At 54.2% G+C, this 18166-nt stretch overlaps 7 protein-coding genes across 7 annotated transcripts; 5 read left to right on the top strand and 2 right to left on the bottom strand.

Annotated features, from left to right (window-relative positions):
• Window positions 1–295: 295 nt before the first annotated feature.
• JN550_007290 (uncharacterized protein) lies at window positions 296–1414 on the top strand (the record flags this gene model as incomplete). Its single annotated transcript, XM_049319124.1, has 2 exons — window positions 296–1294; window positions 1349–1414. 2 exons carry the CDS (start codon window positions 296–298, stop codon window positions 1412–1414), a joined length of 1065 nt encoding a protein of 354 aa, XP_049170864.1.
• Window positions 1415–2404: 990 nt separating this feature from the next.
• JN550_007289 (uncharacterized protein) lies at window positions 2405–3784 on the top strand (the record flags this gene model as incomplete). The annotated part of the gene is made up of 2 exons (XM_049319123.1): window positions 2405–3053; window positions 3108–3784. 2 exons carry the CDS (start codon window positions 2405–2407, stop codon window positions 3782–3784), a joined length of 1326 nt encoding a protein of 441 aa, XP_049170863.1.
• Window positions 3785–4650: 866 nt separating this feature from the next.
• JN550_007288 (uncharacterized protein) lies at window positions 4651–6270 on the top strand (the record flags this gene model as incomplete). Its single annotated transcript, XM_049319122.1, has 1 exon — window positions 4651–6270. The coding sequence occupies one exon, from the start codon at window positions 4651–4653 to the stop codon at window positions 6268–6270; it is 1620 nt and encodes a 539-aa protein (XP_049170862.1).
• Window positions 6271–7756: 1486 nt separating this feature from the next.
• Window positions 7757–11219, top strand: JN550_007287 (uncharacterized protein; the record flags this gene model as incomplete). Its single annotated transcript, XM_049319121.1, has 4 exons — window positions 7757–7820; window positions 7982–8624; window positions 8704–9384; window positions 9446–11219. 4 exons carry the CDS (start codon window positions 7757–7759, stop codon window positions 11217–11219), a joined length of 3162 nt encoding a protein of 1053 aa, XP_049170861.1.
• A 673-nt stretch (window positions 11220–11892) lies between these two features.
• JN550_007286 (uncharacterized protein) lies at window positions 11893–13158 on the bottom strand (the record flags this gene model as incomplete). Its single annotated transcript, XM_049319120.1, has 2 exons — window positions 11893–12801; window positions 13093–13158. The coding sequence occupies 2 exons, from the start codon at window positions 13156–13158 to the stop codon at window positions 11893–11895; spliced, it is 975 nt and encodes a 324-aa protein (XP_049170860.1).
• A 2645-nt stretch (window positions 13159–15803) lies between these two features.
• Window positions 15804–16247, top strand: JN550_007285 (uncharacterized protein; the record flags this gene model as incomplete). The annotated part of the gene is made up of 1 exon (XM_049319119.1): window positions 15804–16247. One exon carries the CDS (start codon window positions 15804–15806, stop codon window positions 16245–16247), a length of 444 nt encoding a protein of 147 aa, XP_049170859.1.
• Window positions 16248–16364: 117 nt separating this feature from the next.
• Window positions 16365–17688, bottom strand: JN550_007284 (uncharacterized protein; the record flags this gene model as incomplete). The annotated part of the gene is made up of 3 exons (XM_049319118.1): window positions 16365–16502; window positions 16573–17549; window positions 17604–17688. 3 exons carry the CDS (start codon window positions 17686–17688, stop codon window positions 16365–16367), a joined length of 1200 nt encoding a protein of 399 aa, XP_049170858.1.
• Window positions 17689–18166: the final 478 nt, after the last annotated feature.

The raw sequence follows: 18166 nt of genomic DNA, 5'->3' as shown, positions 1-18166 counted from the left end.
CCACTTTTTTTGGAATGGCATATCAGATCAAACAAAATCCCACCTCCTTTGTGATACCGCTTGATTTGTGAACGCCGACCTCGAGAGCTGTGGACGTTTGTTTGTCTCCTCGTATCTCAGGTGCGGAAGCCTCGTTTGAGGACCCTGCCAAGGTCCTATTCTGGTGACAGATCGTCTGCCTTATACAGGCCATTGAACGGCTAGTCTTTATATTGATTGTTCGGCCCGCGAATTACAGCCAGTACTTGGGACTACGATACTGCAACCGGAGCCATCGTCTTCTCCGCGGATCAAAATGACATCGGAAAACTCTAATCTGCCGCCTGCGGCAGCGACGGACGCTGTCCTTGTCCCCTCGGACGAGCTACCCAAGGACGCTCAAAAGGTCGAGGAAATCGACTTCAATGAGTTCAAGGGGAGGCCCATTACGGTGGATGATATGTTCCAGAACATGCGGCACATGGGCTTTCAGGCAAGTTCGATGAGCGAGGCAGTGCGGATCATCAACAACATGCGTGCATGGAGGGATCCGGAGACCGGGGACAAGACAACCATTTTTCTTGGCTATACATCCAACATGATCTCCTCTGGAATGCGCGGCGTTTTCCGGTACCTGGTCGAACATAAGCACGTCGACTGCATAGTCACGACCGCTGGTGGTATTGAAGAGGACTTTATCAAGTGTCTCGGTGATACGTACATGTCCTCCTTCAGTGCGCCAGGCGCTGAAATGCGATCGAAGGGCCTGAACCGCATAGGGAACCTCATGGTTCCGAATGCGAACTATTGTGCTTTTGAGGACTGGGTTATGCCGATTTTGGACCAAATGCTGGAGGAACAAGAGGCATCGAAAGGGACGGAGGAGGAAGTCAACTGGACGCCGTCCAAGGTAATTCACCGCCTTGGAAAGGAGATCAACAACGAGAAGTCGGTCTACTATTGGGCCTACAAGAACAACATCCCCGTTTTCTGCCCAGCATTGACAGACGGTAGTCTTGGCGATATGCTCTACTTCCACACATACAAGGCGTCGCCGAAGCAATTCAAGATCGATCTCGTGGAGGATATCCGCCGTATCAACACCATTGCGGTCAGAGCGAAGCGGTCGGGCATGATAATATTGGGCGGCGGAGTCGTCAAGCACCACATTGCGAATGCAAATCTGATGCGGAATGGAGCCGAGTATGCTGTCTACATCAACACGGCGAACGAGTTCGACGGCAGCGACGCAGGCGCAAGGCCGGACGAAGCCATTTCCTGGGGAAAGATCAAGGTTGGCGCAGAACATGTCAAGGTATGCTTCATTCGTAGCCTTCCAACAAAGAACAATAACTGACCTGATGTCTAGGTTTACCTTGAGGCTTCTGCATGCTTCCCGTTCATCGTTGCCAGCACATTTGCCAAGGATGCATAGATAGTCTTGCGTAAAGAAAAGACAAACTTAGACTCCTAGTGACATAGATCTTCCACTTTGAGACGATGATCCGCACGGTGTTTACTCTGCATTTTGGCAAATATCTTGACTGTCGTTTACGAACTTCTTTTGACGCTTGAGTGAACTCGTTTGTGGCCTGGCGTATTGCATGTAGGCTCAGAAATCATCTTCCTTTATAAGCGACTGGACATACGGACCGGAGTCGGCACCGGAATAGGGAGAAAGGAGGGTGAACACGAGAATAGACTTTGTTCAAGGCCATCAAAACACTGCACGTCTTCTCGTGGCTACATGTTCCGGGCTCAGGTGCCTTCTGTCTAATGCTACATTTGATAAGGATCTCAATATGCTCGAGATCCCCCTTCGCCAGCACGCATCAGATCTGATGTTGCGTGCCCCACGGCAGCATTTGAATATCATAGATTAAGGCCACCGCTCCAGATGGGAAGATAAACGAGCGATTTGGCAGCCTCTATTGTGGCGAAGCGAGCGCTGAAAGGTGCTCATCCGTGGAGCATACCTCTGCACAATACCCACAGATCCGCAAAGACGCATCATGCGGTCTTGTCTGCAAATTCTCAGCATTTCAGTCCCCCTTCCGAATGTTCTTCAGTACGTTGCAAGCGCCACGGTCGCCTCTATAAGTCATGGCTGCTGCGGCTGCAATTGTCTCGTAACCCCGTGGTCAGAGGAAACAGCGATCAGGCCGGTCCTCAGGTCAAGGTCAAATCGTCCGGAGTTGGGCGCATCTCTCGTCGCCTACGGATATCTCATTTTTACGTCTGCTTCATCAGAGAATATATTATGATGTTTCATTCCATCAGTCAGAAACAGTCTCTAGGCCGACTCGCAGCACGCTTAGCCCACATCTTATCTCACACCGCACAGCGTATTTAGGCCCTTCCAAGGCACCTTCCTCGCAACAAGACTGGATATTGGTACCATTTCTGCGGCGTTAGAAGGCTGATCATGGAGCCCGCCTCGTTGCCACTGGCGTCTGCCGACCCAGTACATCCATCCGTACACTCACCAAGTCAGTCGCCCGGATGCCCACCCACCAAAACGAATTTGTCCTCGCTGCCACCGGGTTTCTCAAACAACTTAGACGGGGACAAGCAGCCACTTCCGAAACTACCAGCAGAAGCCGGGCTTCGCGCCTCGATACCTCCCGGAGCACCGCCTTCGCCCTTATCACTAAGGCAATCGCAGCCACTATCCCCTGAGAGTGTCGCTTCGTCGATGACCAGCGTTCCTAATGCGGATCCAGAGACTCTAGAAGCTGCAAACACTCTTCTGAGCCTCAGACACCCACGCCTGTTTGATCCGCAAACATCAAGCCATCGTCAGCATACGCCCAGGCCACTCCAAGAACTGTTGTCGTCATCACCGCGCCGACTCAGACCGGCTCATTCATTGCAATTTAATTCCAAAGCAGATCCACCTGACCCGGACGTGTACGACTCGGAAGAAACAATCGATCAGCCGATCAATCACACTATGCGGTTTCCAAGTTCCACAAGGGGAGACAAGGTGGTCCCACAGAGCAGTAGCAGAGGTGTCAATGCGAAATCCCGATCGAGCTATGAGAGTTACTTGGACGCAAGTAGAAGAGACGCTCGTAAGATGATCATCCACCAGATAACTAAGAATGTGTGACTAAATTGTGGCGCAGAAATCGACCAGCATCCATTGGCAGAAGAGTTTCGTCAGAAGTCTCTGATAGAGCGAAAGGGGGTAGATGCTGATCCAGACGCACAAAGAATCGAGCGGGATATGGCCGTTACTGCCGGCTTTCCCCATGGCATGCCTGCAGACAAGGACGGAGGCGATCGGTACATGGGCGCAATCCTCGAGGGGATATCACGTACAAGGATTGAACGACACGGCCACTGGCCCCAGTTAGCTGCTGGTGAGAAGGCCTTGGATCAGATGAGGAAGGATGTGCTGCCAAACAGCCACGAGAAACGCCCAAGCACTCTGCTTCGACAAGAACAATCACGTAACCGCCAACAAACGCGGAGATCACAGAAAGAGCAACCTGGCCATACGGCAAATCGTGTGTCTCCCAGCGACGAGTCAGACGCAGGCCTGAATCTGGCGGATGACGAGAGGGAATCTGGGAGACAACTGGCGTCGACCGAGCATACTCCTTCAACATCAAGCCAGGCAAGCTTCACGCTCGACGAACCAGCGATGGAACTGAGGCCCAGCAATACAGCAGGTAGTGAGCCTAGGAAAAGGCGGAAACGTGAGAGTGACAACCTGGCAACCGACCTGGGCGAGGCGTGGGCTGTTCATGTTGATCCGAAAGGCGGCCGACCCAAGAAAGTGCCCCAAAGAGATCTCTAGTAGGGCCTGTTTCCTAAAGAGCCTTGGCGAATGGAATATTGGTGATCCCCCAGAGGAGCTGTCAATGCCGGCTTGAATAATCGTGCAGTAGCCGGGTTCACGCCGTGTGCTCGCTCATAAGGACGAGTCCCCATATACCGCATCGTATATGGGCGGCAAAATGAACCCTGGCCGGGAGAGCCTCTGCAAAGTCACTCAAGGTAGAGTGTTTCAGGGCAGCAGCACTCCATGGTTGATCTAGAGACTGCCTCGCAGAGGATATGGATGAGTGCATTGGATGAATCATTCCAGCTTGAATCATATAATTACAGTAGACGAAATTCAATGCGCAGACATCCTTCAAGAGGGTTGAATTGAATTTCAAGCTTCATTCTGGTAGAGCGCCGTGTCAAACCCTCAATGCGCATAGTTGTCCAACGATATACCACTCGGATCGCAACTTGCGTAATCATGGCTAGCTCGACTGGATGGAGAGATAGTACCGGTGAGATGATTGGGGATTGACGTTGATCAAAGGCATGCAATTTTTTGTAAAGCTGCTGAATATATGCTGATTACAATCTCGACTTGAATAGTTTGCATAGAGGCCGCGATGAGACATTAGGAACATGCGAGATCGATTAGGTTGAGAAGTTGTCTCAGTCCGCGTGAGGCTGATGACTACCTAACTTAAGCTGAGGTGGCGCCACGCTAAAAAAAAGAAGTTCACGTCACAACCGCGAGCCCTGCAGCTCTGCAGCCGGCTAACTTAGCTCCCTTGAGCTTCATCCAACCTCTCGCTTCGTGGATTGCCTCGACATTACGCCTTCGGGACAAAACATCGTTTCGTCGGCGGCGTCCTACAGTGGGCGCAGACCAAAGGCACCATGTCCTCCATCTACAACCTCGAGCCCCAGCCGACTGCGTCCGTCATCCTGCACACGACCCAAGGAGACCTCTCGGTTGAGCTCTTCGCGAAGCAGACCCCGCTCACGTCGCGAAACTTTCTGCAGCTCGCGCTCGACGGCTACTACGACAATACCATATTCCATCGACTGGTTCCGGGCTTCATCCTGCAGGGTGGCGATCCCACAGGCACCGGCAATGGCGGCGAATCCATCTACGACGGCGGCGCCCTCGATGGCGACTTGGACCCGTGGCCCGCGGACCAGAGGCGCGGCAAGAATGCCGGACCCATGGGCGTCAACTTCAGGGACGAGTTCCACTCGCGCCTGAAGTTCAACAGGAGAGGCCTACTGGGTATGGCCAACGAGGGCAAGCTGGACACCAACGGCAGCCAATTCTTCTTCACCCTGGACAAGACCGAGGAGCTCAACAACAAGAACACGGTTTTTGGGAGGATAATGGGCGATACGATATACAACCTGGCGCGCATGGGTGAGGCAGAGGTTGCCGAAGGGAGCGATCGCCCCCTATACCCCATCAAGATCACAAGCATTGAGATTTTGGTCAACCCTTTCGACGACATGAAGAAGAGGGAGCGGGTAGCACGGCAGAGTCAACCAGCCCCGGCTGTCACACAGAAGAAGAAGAAGCCTAAGGCTGGGAAGAAGCTACTGAGTTTCGGCGATGACGAAGCAGATGGCGAACCGGCGCCCGTACTCAAGAAGGCCAAGTTCGATACGCGCATAGTCATGGACATTGACGAGGATGACGAGCGTCCGAGCAAGGCCCCGAAGAAGAGTCACAAGGAGGAGAGGGCCGCCAAAAAGTCCATACCAGTCCGGCAAGCCCCGACCGAACCAGAACCAAAGCCCCGGTCACCGTCGCCTCAACCAGCGAAGGAGATAGTTAAGCCCAAATACGAGGATCTATCGTCTCCGGAGCCAGAACCAAAGCAGAAATCAGCTCTGGAGCGCGCAAACGAAGAAATCGCGGCACTGAAGGCATCAATGAGAAGGAACATCAACACTGAGCCAGTCAAAGAAGTAAAGAAGACGGGCATCGAACAATTTATACCCGAAAACTCAACACGGGGCCGGAAACGAAGAAGAGGTGGTGAAACGACCATGTCAGCGTCCGAGTACGCGGATTTCCAAGACTTCCGGTCTAGACTGCAGCAGGTAACCCCTGCAGTTGAGAAAGAAGTACCCAAGCCCAGCGTCAGCGAAGAAGATGGGCAGGCGAAAGCCGCGTCCGGAGACCAAGATGAGGAGGCCGAGCTTTGCGACTTACACTTCATCGCCAACTGCCAAAGCTGCCAATCCTGGGACAAGGCCGAGGAGAAGGAGGATAGCGACGATGAGGGTTGGATGAGCCATGCCCTCAGTTTTGCGGCAGACAAGCTGGGCAAGGACCTGAACTACCGCAAGAAGGCCGAGGACGAGCTGGTAGTCATCGACCCCCGAGAGAAGGCACGGACGCTGAAGGAGGAGAAGAGGGCAAAGCAGGAGGCCAGGTCTGGCGGCAGCGGCAGGGAGTGGGATCAGGCGAGGAACGCGAAACTGGCGAGGCAGAGTGCACTGGCTGGACGCGGTGCTAGATAATCGTTGAAATTTGACTCGAGCTGTGATACCCCATAATGATTTACTGTATTCATGCTATGTGCGGAATGCATCGAACTGTGACGGCCAATCCTTTTCTCTAGCTTTCACACAGCGGAATACAGTGGCACTGAGCCAGAGATTCGGTGTTGTATAGCACGGAGATAGTGATTTGCAGCAGCACTGCGAGGCACCTCCGATCCACTGCCCAAATCCCGTTCCTTAGGACAGCATGTTTGCGTGGGGATCAGTACAGATCAGCTTGATCAGTCCATAACTGCTGTTCACAGACGCTCGAAACCCATGCCTTGCAAACTCTATTTCTACCTAGGTACTCCATAGCCGACCCCCCTGTCTGTTTTTCGTCCCTGGGCTGGGTACCGGAGCTAGCTCCGGGCCGCGCAACGGGTCCAATCCTGTCCGTGAAATGAGCGTCGATAATGGTATAGAAGAAAATCGAAGACATCATCTCGCGATCTCACTGCTGGTCGCCCCACCAGAGCCCGCTGCAGTCTGCACTCCGTCGCCCGTCACTCTGTTAGGCTGTGTACCGAGGTATTGCATGGCTGTAGGGTGAGGAGCACGCGGAGGCGAAGCTGAGAAGAGTTGGTTTGTGCATATTGTTAGAAAAGGCTACGATATATGTTATACTTGGGATCGCTAAGCCCGTAGAAGCAACCGCCCTAGAAAGGCTATATAGCGTAGGCGTCAGACTATGTAAACGGATACAATAGCGCAGAATCGAAGTATTGCACCGACTCTAGGTACCCAGGTATGCAACTAGCCAGCCTCATGAACGCGAGTGCAATAATATACACAACGGAAGCCCGACAAGCCCTCGGCGCATTTGCTCCGGCCGCAATCTGCCAAGGATTGGATGGAGTTGCAGTAGTTAAGAGATAGCTTCTGTAGAGAATATCACGATGAGCTGGAACATGGGAAAGACAGGGCCTTGGAGGATGGGACCTTGGAAAAGTGCCCGCCTTGACATGCAGCAGGCAAGGCCCAGGAGGGCCCCCGCCGTTGTTTAGGCGCACCGAGCAATCCGGGTCGATTTTCATTATGGCACCGGGCCTCATGCCGCGACATGTACAAAAGGGGAGCCTGACCACCTAGGGGCAGCGGAGAGTGAGAGGCAGAATAGCTCGCTCCTCTTCTCCCCTCGAGACCAAGACAGCAGGCCCCAAGACGCTTTTGTTGCGGTGTGAGGCCGAGACAGGTTGCAAGCACCGAAAAGGACAGCCGACAAAAAGGAACGGGGTTCACCTATAGTAGACACGGTACCTAGCGGTCGGTGACACCATCGTATCCACTCGTCAGAAGGGACGGACTCTTCGGTGAGCAAAGCTTTTCCTTCCCCGTCCAGCCCAAAAATTTCCCCAAGCCCGCCTGGCCGCCTCGTGGTTGGCTGGTTGGCTGGTTGGCTGGTTGGCTGCTGGCACAGTCGGCCTGGCCCGTGCCCCTTCCCTCGCGGCTACCATACCATACCATGGTAGACGGGGCCGTTAGCTCCCACTGCAAGTCTCTCTCTTGTACCTACACACCAAAGTCGGGTATGTAGGTACCTAGCGAGGTAGTCAGTTATCCTCCGCTCCGTCCTTAGCGGAGCTAAAAATGCGGTTTGTGGCTTTCAGCTGTCAGCAGCGCCCGCCGCCCGCTGCTGCTTGCTCTGCTCTGTGCTTTTCGAATGTTTCCCATTGACCCCAAAGCTTAGGACCCGCGACGTCCAAGTTTTGCGCCGACTCCTGGGAGGACAACGGGCTCTTTGCTCCTCGGTCTCAGAGGACACCTTCCATCACGGCGACGCCCAGAGAGAGAGAGAGACAGTCGCTCTCTGCGTGGACCCGAGACCCGGGCCCCGGCTCTTTGCCTCTGACGGCGAAAGAACTCTGCAAGAGAGGAAAATATATAGCCTGCTCTTACGTGGGGTGGGCTTTCGGCCTTTTGGGCATTGGGACGAGAACACACCGCAGCCTGGAATCCACCACCACGATCCAGCGCGACCGACGGGGGGCAAACAAAATTCAATCAGTAAACAAGACGCGAACAATAAACATTTGGGAAAACGACAGCACCTCGCCGCGACCGAGCAAGGCCCCATTCGAGAAGCGCGGCCCTCCCTTACTTCGAATCCCTCACGCCTGCGACGAGCCGCAATTGGTCGCACCCTGCCTGGACCTGGACGCCCGGCGCGGGAATAGCCTCGTGTACCACACTGCAGACTGCATGCCAGTCGGCCCAGCCTGCTCGCTGCAGCCTCGTGCCTGCCCCGGTGCGCGCGCAACCCTCCACGACTTGCTACCACGGCACCTTCGCGAACCCATCCGATCTCGACACCCCGCTATCATCCGACTTCAGTCTTCTTCCACCAGCTGGTAGCTATCCAACGGAAGCTCGAGCGTAGCCACCGACGCCCGCACCGACTGTCCCCTGCAGACAACTGAAGCTGCTGCTGCAGACCCGGCCTGTCGTTGGGTTCTGTTGCAATCCAGACTATCCGAGACTCCAAGAGTCTCCGGGTCGGTCCATTCAGCCCTGCTCGGCCCAGGATTTGAGCATCGAAGCTACCAACGCGGACCACATGGTTTACGCTCCGTACCACACGCCATATATGCATTCTATACAGGCCTCGCATTATCCAATGTCGTCGCCGAACCCATCGAGGAAACGCCGAGCGCCAGGAGCCGTTCCCCCTTCGATGCAAGAGACCTACTTCACCGCACCACCAAATACAGAACAGGTTCCCGCCTGGAACACCAACAACTCGAACTTTATGGACAATTCGGCAAGCAACATGAACCCCTACAACATGATGTCGAACTCGAGGCAGGCTCAATTTCCCCAGCAGCCTGGCCACCCTACCCCTGCCACGCCGTCTACTGCTCTTGCAAGGCGGGGCCTGAACAACCAGTTAATCGCCACAACCAGGCCGTACACTCCGCCGAGCGAGTTGTGGACGGGTTTCGGAGATGAGGGCGCCGTGTCACAACAGAATGGCAATGACACGCTCGACGAGAATGACAACATCGAGCTGTTGGAGGAAAAGGCCCAAAAGGCCAAGAGGGAAGCTACTGCGAAGCGGAAGCAGATACCGCCCTTCGTACAGAAACTGAACAGGTCAGTGATCTGGACAGCAACCATTGTAGTTGATATTCGCCTTTTACTAACATGAGCGTAGCTTTCTGGAAACCTCCAAGAATACGGAACTGATCCGTTGGTCAGAGAAAGGAGACTCCTTCATCGTACTTGACGAGGACGAATTTGCGAAGACGCTGATTCCAGAGCTCTTCAAGCATAACAACTACGCGTCTTTTGTGCGTCAGCTCAACATGTACGGCTTCCACAAAAAGGTCGGCCTGTCGGACAACTCCATGAAAGCGAGCGAGCGGAAGAACAAGAGTCCCAGCGAGTATTACAACCCCTACTTCCGCCGCGGTCACCCTAATCTACTGTGGCTCATCAACAAACCCAAGAGTGGAGCTTCCAAGAAGAAAGGGAAGCGGGCTGACGAGGGAGATGTTGAGAGTGAAGAAGAGAATGTTGAGGATGGCATGCTCGGCCCAACTTATACCGCACAGCCTTTGCCGGCAAACCGCGCCTTGCCGGCCCCAGAGTCAGGCGCACTATCCAAAAAGGAGCTGACAGTCGTACGCGACCAGATGGCAGTCTTGCAAGAGCAACAGAGGACGATCCACGAGGCAATTACACGGTTGCGCAGGGAACATGTCCAGCTCGTGCACCAGGCGAGCCAGTTCCAGGAGCAACACAACCGCCATGAGAACTCCATCAACGCCATTCTCTCTTTCCTTGCAAATGTCTTCAAGGGCAAGCTCAACGATCCTGGCTCGCTGCGTGACATGAACGACCTCTTTACGAATATAATGGCCAACGTTCAGATGCCCCAAGGCCATTCCGGCTCCGTTGTGGACCTGGGTGACTACGACCAGCAACAGCCAGGAGTGGTACCTAACATGGCGTCACCGCCTAAGAGACAGCAACGCCTCCTACCGCCCATACCTCAAGATGCCGGAATCAAGCGCTCACCGTCCTCCAGCGCCACACCGACGCCGTATAATCCTCACCCGCCCCAGATGGGTACAGTCGAGGAGCTTTTTGACAGTCCGGCCGAGTCCGGCCCCTCGCCGTCTATCATGCAGGAGCTCGACTCGAACCCTCAAGAGGGCATGATGAGGCTTATGCATGGTGTAAATTCCAACGCCAACGCCGTCAACGCCGCCAATAGCAGGAACAATCCTGTCCCCGTGCCGGAAGCAACTCTCAACGCCCCTACCTATAATGTGAACCAAAGGAACCAGATGCCGAACTCAATGGCAGCTGCCTCGGGCAGTACTGGAACAGCCCCTGTACCGCCTTCTTTCAATGCTTCACAGCCAGCGCCTCCACCTGCTGCACCCGCGCCGGCTGGAAACACATCATTGTCTCCTATCATGGGCACATCATTCCCGCCGCCATCTATCCAGCACATCAACCAGACCCAAGAGGAGATCGACCAATTACAACGACTACAGGAAGAACAAAGTCATAAGCTCGACGAGCTTTCCAGTCTGCTGGGACCCTACAGTCCGTCAGGAAGAATCCCCGGTCTCGGTGGTGAAGGCGGCAGCCAATATTTTGACAACGACATTGATTTCGGCCAGTATCTCGATTCAAATGCGTACAATGCAGACGGCTTAGTGGGTGACTCGACTGCGTTCAACGCGGACGGCCTGCCTAGCGATTTCGACTTTGGCACAGCCAATTTTGACAACACCAACCTCGACTCCCTCAACACCGACAACCTCTTTGCAGACACTACAAATGGCGGATCTCGCATTGTCGAGACTGCTACCCCGAGTCAGAAGTCTCCCAGCTCCAACGGAACCGAGGAGATCCCGAGGGAAGACTTCGAAGACAGCCCAGGCCGCGCATCCAAGAGACAGCGAAAGGGCTAGCTACCCTCGTATGAATCATCGCTTTACAGAGGTCCGAGCTTGTAAAGTGCGTGGAATAATGGTTGGGGCTCGGCTCCCGGGATCGAGCTCCCAGGTGTACATTGAGCAAGGGGCAAGCGTGTTGTCATTGAATGATACCTAGAGGCTACTATGGAACGGATGGGAAAAGCCCCCTTGCCTGGTGGCGACGATCTGGCAGGAACATTGGGTGGGATTTAATGCTCAGGCGTTATTGGAGTTTTGTCGGATAGATATCTAAACCCTCGCTCAAAGATACTTGGCCGTGAAAGATTTTCCCGATGGGCAGGCGGAAATGCTTGACGCGATGGCGATGAATGACAAGGCGCGGTAGTCAGGACGCTAGACTAGCAATCCTTATGAATCACGATAGAAACGGACTATTACGTGCCTCTTAGGTGGTGAAATGCTTAGACATCTTGCGTGTTGATACAATGCCCGTAGATGATCCAGAAGGAGTCAGCAAAGTAAGTCGGTGCGTTGGCAGGTAGTTCGGCTGCTCAGATTTTTGAGGTTGCATATGTTCATTCTTGTTTTCTTTCCGTGCTATACTGAAGTTCAAATGGGGTATCATTAATCGCTATCCTGCCAATGCCAAAATTCGTGCCTCGCCATGTCATTCTAACCGCTATACCCTACACGAATTACAGGGCGCTCATTTCTTGTAGGCGTTACTGGAGTCCCCCCAGAACGGGTTCGGCTGGAACGTGTGCAGCTCGTTGCCCGAGTGGCCCAGCAGCTCCGCCTTGTCGTCCTGATCGGCCACGGGCGGCGCGTAGCGGAGCTCGCCGCGCAGGATCTCGATGACGGAGATGACGGGCAGCGCCAGCATGCCGAGCGACACCCAGGCGCCGAAGCTCCAGTGCTTCTCGTTCTCGTCGCTCAGCGGCACCGAGGGCTGCCCGAAGGCCTGCGACAGCATGAGCACGCGCGCCGCCGCCCCGATGGCGCTCGCCGCCATCAGCACCAGCCCCACGAGCTGGATGGTGCGGTAGAAGCGCTGCGCGCGCGAGTGCAGGTACCAGGTGGCCATGGCGAAGATGACGGCGTTGCCGGCGATGACGGCGATGGTGCCGAAGAAGGACAGGCCGATGTTGGTCGGGTCGTTGGCCGGGGTGGGCGTGGCGTCGTCCCAGACGCACGAGATCGGGGCCGTGGACTCGGTCAGGTGGCGCTGGACGGCCTCGAGCATGAAGCTGCCGTAGACGCAGCTCAGGGCCAGGTTGACGAACATGAGGAACTGGCGCAGCCAGCGCAGGACCCAGTCGCGGCGGAAGTCGTGGACGAGGGCCAGCAGCGTGGCGTTGTGCACGGCCATGGACAGCAGCGACAGCATCCAGATGATGAAGAAGTGGTACGGCGCCATGAAGGCGGCGTCCATCTGCGCCAGCCCGACCACCTGGATCCCGATGCCCGTCATGATCTGCTGGTCCGAGTAGGCGTTGAGCAGCTTGCGCCGCACCACCGACGGCCGGCCCCGGTTGCGGAAGAACTGCTCCTGGATGATCAGCGACGCTGACAGCGCCAGCGAGATCACGGCCGTGATGATGAAACTGAGGAGGACCTGCAGGCAGGGAGAGTAAGACGTTAGCCTACTGGCGACACAGCGTAGAAGAAGTAGTATTGAGGCGCCCAACGCGCCTCCATCCTCAGGTCTCTTGATCTACATGCTGACGTCGAAATTGCCCTCCTGCTCTACGCTGACCAAGGGGCATCGCACATCACCATGTTGACAATGCTGTTTTCCTCGCCCTTCCCGACCCGCCATCTAAGGTTGACTTTTGACTTTCATCCACCAGGCCCGTTGGTACCTGCATTAGTGGGGGAAACAGGAGGCAAAGAGAAAGCGACTTACTCCCGTGCCCGCGACGCCGGCGTCGGTCGGCACCGTGTCCGGTGGGTTTGTGCAATTCGTCGGCATGGCGACTTTTCTCTATCTCGCCTGACTTGTTGATTTGGATTTAACAAAGCCCAAAAAATGTACACACGGGCGCGTAGAGGGTGGGAAACCAGATGATTTTCTTTGCTGGAATGAGCCTGCTCACAACCCCCCAAGAGACCCCTGTTTTGGCTTTAGTTATGACGCAAGCGCCTGCTGAAACGCGGGTGAGGATCTCCAGATTGGCGCCCGGGATGGGACCCCTGGCGGCAATTCTAGTGGATGGGGATTGATTGAGCCAGCGGGCTGTGCTTCATGCCACTTGGTCCTGGGCTGCAGGGAGACGTCAGGCAGCCCCAAGCGCCCAGTCGACCTGTCTTTGTGCTCTCAAGCCCGCACGACGGATTCGCCCTCCTTGTGTGGCGGCCACTGGACAGGATGCCTCCTTCGTTTACGAGAAAAGCCCAGGATTATCCGCAGCAGGCTACCTCCGCCCTAGGCCTGATCAGCTAAAAGACAGCTACCTCTGGGTAGAATGTTCACCTGGTCTGAGCCACGCCGCTTTAAGCCTGAGCCTGGCCGTAATTTGGCCTGAGCTCGGGCCCCATCAAGCAAGATAAAAACATGCATAGAAGTAGTATACAGATAACTTACCGTTTGTTTACGCAGCGTTTCGATTAGTAACTTGTGGCTCGCCATTTATGGCGCTCGTCTACCATTGCGCTCCCATGCCGCATCCTTACCACAAATATGGAAACCTCTCCCCCTCCTACGCCGCCATCACGTGCTCCAAATGATCACGAATGGCGATTTAAAACGATGACCTCGCCTTGTGAAGGGATCGAGGATTACCGGCCGGGAGGCTACCACCCGGTTCATCTGGGTGACGTTTTCAAAAATGGCGAGTACAAGATCCTGCGGAAACTCGGCGAGGGCTCCTACTCAACGGTCTGGCTGGCCCGAGATCTGAGGTAAATTTATTTCCGTTTGCGATCTGCCGGTGACACTATCGATCTGCTTTACCAACACCCCTAAGTAATAGTAAATACGTCGCAATAAAGATATTGGTCGGAAGCTCGGAAATGACTTCAGAGCGGTAAATTCAAATAAGAGTCTCTATGTTGTACTGCCAATGTTGGAGCACAGAGGATGGCCGGAAGGGAAGTCACAGAATAGGAGGAGTAAGAAGTGTATCGAGGCTAGAGATGTCTTATATAATGATGGAGATCAGTTGGTCAATGATAGGAGCGAATATGAGGTCCAAGAACTATATAAGAAATGCAACTTTTATAGGTGATATTAGATTACAAACTGCGCCGATACCTTAGAGCTTTTCCTTCCTATCGCCAAATCCATTTACTACAACTATTTTATAGGGTAATTTAGTTGTTCAAAATGTACGCCCAGATTTGGGATTCCGTTAATAAAAGTATCGAGCGCAGCCACCTAACGTTTGTTCTACTCAAGCTTCCCGATCGGTTATTGAATACTGGATCAAGTCGGGATATGGCGCTACGGATGAACCCCATCATCTCTTTCGACCGCTTATAAAAGTCTATCAGAGAGTCTACGCCATATTACGCGATTAATGCATGAATGAATGATTAGGCGCAAGCGGCCAGGCGAGGACAGATGAGCACCACATCGTTGACTGACGCCAGTCCTTCCCAGTTCTTCGTTTAGATGATTCTTGAATGTTGGGACGGCTTGGACTGCCGTTAGAGTACATTCTGTTCCACGAGAGATCCTCGATTCACAAGTTTTCAACTCTGCAGTTCATATAAACTTGGTCAAAGAAGAGGACCGACGAGGACAGGGCCGAACACTTCCTACATGATACAATACCGTTCGAAACCGAGTTAAAGCGGCATTGGCGCTAGGCTCGATCTATCGCTCAATGGCCATCTGCGGAACAAGGCCAGCTCCCAACCAGAAGGAGCTTGCCTTTAGTAGGATCGCCGCCCACCATACTCAAAAAGCTTAGATGCACATCCAGTGAAATAACATTTGGCTATCAAGCTACGTTGTGCAGGGTGTTCCGATTCAGGATTGAACCGACAGCGCTTTTGTGTGAGTACTGGCACACTATACATACCTACTTCTAAGCGAGACAGCGCATACTCCAGCAGTCTAAGACGAATAACGATTGTTATTTGCTGTGCAGACAATTTCAACTAGAAAACCGGTGTGATATACGACTCCTCAAAATGCCAGTACGGTATCCGAAACTTGTCAGATTAATGGCGCTGTTATCAAGCCAAGCCGCGAACTCTCAAAGAGTCAAGTCTCTTCTAGATACGACAACCCTAGTTACCATCGTGTTGTTTCTCGATATATCTGGCGTCTCGTTGTCGGCCAACGTCTTTGTCTAACACGCTTGTCCGCGAGGCATTGCTATAAGGCCAGCAGTCACACATCACTTGTCCATACACTTCAAGCCTTTGTCCTCACAGCTTAGCCGAACTTCTTGTGACATGGCGTCTATGAGTTGAGGCCGGTAATTCCGGGTGAGAGCAGTCACCTAGGTGGCAGTCCTGTATATATCTTTGATCCAGCAGGCCCCCGTTATGGGAAAGTGAAAGGGAGTTGACCAGAGCCTGAAATTCTACCGCTGTACACAAATTTACACAACATACCACACAAGGCGTATTATTACCCAGGAATCAATCGGCGGCAAAAGGAAGAAAATGCACGCACTAAGCATCTGGATCGAGACGGGCTGGAAGATTCGCAAGTTCCGGCTCACCTTTGCGAACTCATCCCGTTTCATCGCGCAGTTCGTGTACCCGGCCGATCTGTTCGTGCAGCTGCAGCCCTATGCGGACCAATTGGGCCTCGATTGGGACATGGACGAGCGCGAGCTGTGCGTACTGTGGATGAAGGACCGCCTGCTACCCGAGGTCGGCGCCGAGGAGGGCGACGAAGAGCCAGACGAGTGGCAGCTTGTTGCTGGTCAGCAGGAGCTGGATGAGCTCTGCAAGGACGACCTTAAATGCACGTTGTGGTCCATGGCGGCTCGTGAGTGGAACGACGTGCTCTTCGTCCGCGATGTGACCCCGGAGAAGCTGAGCACCGAGAAGACGATGTGGGATGCCATGGCTGGTATATCCAGTATGGCTCTAAGAGAGTAACGAACGTTCTTTATTGAAATTGATCCTGAAAACCCCCCGTATTTGACTCCGCATTTATAACCATCCATACCTCAAAAAGAACAAGCTCTAAATCAAATCTTTCTATTGCAACTCCAATCACTGTTGACGACCCTTGCCAATACGCTCGTAGACCTCCTTCTGGAACGCCGTAAGCAGTTTCTCAACCTTCTTGTCCCCAGAGGGGAACACCTGGGTTCCCAGGACAGCGGAGACACCGGACTCTCGGTCAATGAACTTGATTTTTCAACGTCAGCATGCACGAAGGAACAACTTGGGCTTAACCCCAAAAGAAAGGAAGACTTACCCAGTACTGATTGCCCGCGCCGCCCCAGACCAGCGTTCCTTTCCTGTGGTAGTCGTGAAACGCCCCGTCGATCAGCATCCCGCCAAACCCCCAGTCGTACTCCATGCTGCTGGGGAAGTCGCCCACGGTCCAGTCGGCGTTCTGCATCTGCTCGCCGAGCCGCGCGCGGCTGGCGGCCGAGAGGTGGCCGCGGAACATCAGCGCGCTCGTCTTGCGCCGCAGCAGCCGCTCGTCGTCCGCGAGCAGCGAGTGCAGCACCTCGAGGTAGTCGTCCGCGCTCATGAACAGCCCGTGCCCGCCGAAGGGCTCGGTCAGGCCGTCGGTCAGCGACTCCTCCTGGGAGGTGGCGACAACGCGGCCCGTCTCCGGGCTGCGGTACGTCAGCGCCGCGCGGTGCGGGTCCAGGTCTCGGCGCCGGTCTGGCCAGAATGTGCCGGTCGTGAGGCCGAGTGGCGCGTAGATGTTGGCGGCGAAGAAGTCCTCCAGGGACTGCCCGGAGATGGCCTCGATGACTTGGCCCACCCGGTCGATCGAGCTGCCATACTGCCACCCCTCGCCTGCTTCGAACAGCAGTGGGTAGTCGAACATGGTGTCGATTGTGTCTCCATTCAAGAGGGTGCGCCCCTGGATCCGAGTCCTGTACTCAGCCAGTGGCGAGTCCAGGGTGAACGAGTACGCGGCGCCGGAGCTGTGCGTCAGCAGTTGGCGCAGTGTGACGGGATTATGGCGCTTCGTGAGGATGGGCTTGCCATCGGCTGTGTAGCCGTGAAATATATCTAATGCGGCGAACGCTGGGAGTAGAGGCAAGATGTCTTGGTCCAGCGTCACTTGGCCTCGTTCCACGAGCTGAAGAGCAGCGATGGATGTTAAGAGCTTTGTCAGCGATGCCAGCAGCATCACACTTTGGCCTGTGTAGGGCGTATCATCTCCTGGCTTTAGGTTCTGAGTGCCTATGGCTTTCGAGAGAATAGTGGACCCTAGGGTTGTTTATGAGCAGTTGGAAGCATTATACATGGCACATATCAACTGACCAGATTTGCTCTTCGCCAGCATGACGGCGCCTGCGATATCGCCGTTCTGGACGGCAAGGTCGAATGTTTCGTCAAAGCTAGTCATGATGGGAGATATTTCAGTTGTTCTCTAAGTATGCTGATTTGGTTACAGTATCTTTCTGTGACGAGAGTTGAAGGCACACGCCCTTTTATTCTCACAGCATTCCTTATAACAACATTTCCATAGCCTTCGCGAAGCTCTCCTGCTTACGAGCTTCACGATTAGTGATGTGCATTAAGAAGATCCAGGTAGGCACCCGGGTCATCTCGAAATGGCATGTTTACACAACGAGAAGTTTTCGAAGAAGTGTCTCCTGGTCTGCATCAGTAACAGGCTGAAGTAATGTCAAGGTTTTTGTCATCTACTGGGCACGGAGTCGGGCAAATGGGGTCCGTCTCTGGTGGAAAGGAAGTTGAGGATCGTCAAAGTCACAAGGCTCTAACCAATATGTTTCCACATTTGCCAACTTGACATATCTAAACATGGTCCGAAAGAGGATTCACTTATAAATCAGGTCGAGTCGGGTTGTCGTGTAAGTGGG

Source organism: Neoarthrinium moseri (genome assembly GCF_022829205.1).
Source record: "Neoarthrinium moseri strain CBS 164.80 chromosome Unknown scaffold27_Wmoseri_CBS_16480, whole genome shotgun sequence".
Lineage (NCBI taxonomy): Eukaryota > Fungi > Ascomycota > Sordariomycetes > Amphisphaeriales > Apiosporaceae > Neoarthrinium > Neoarthrinium moseri.
Note: the sequence above shows the minus strand (reverse complement) of the source record. Positions and strands in the feature narration are given on the sequence as shown.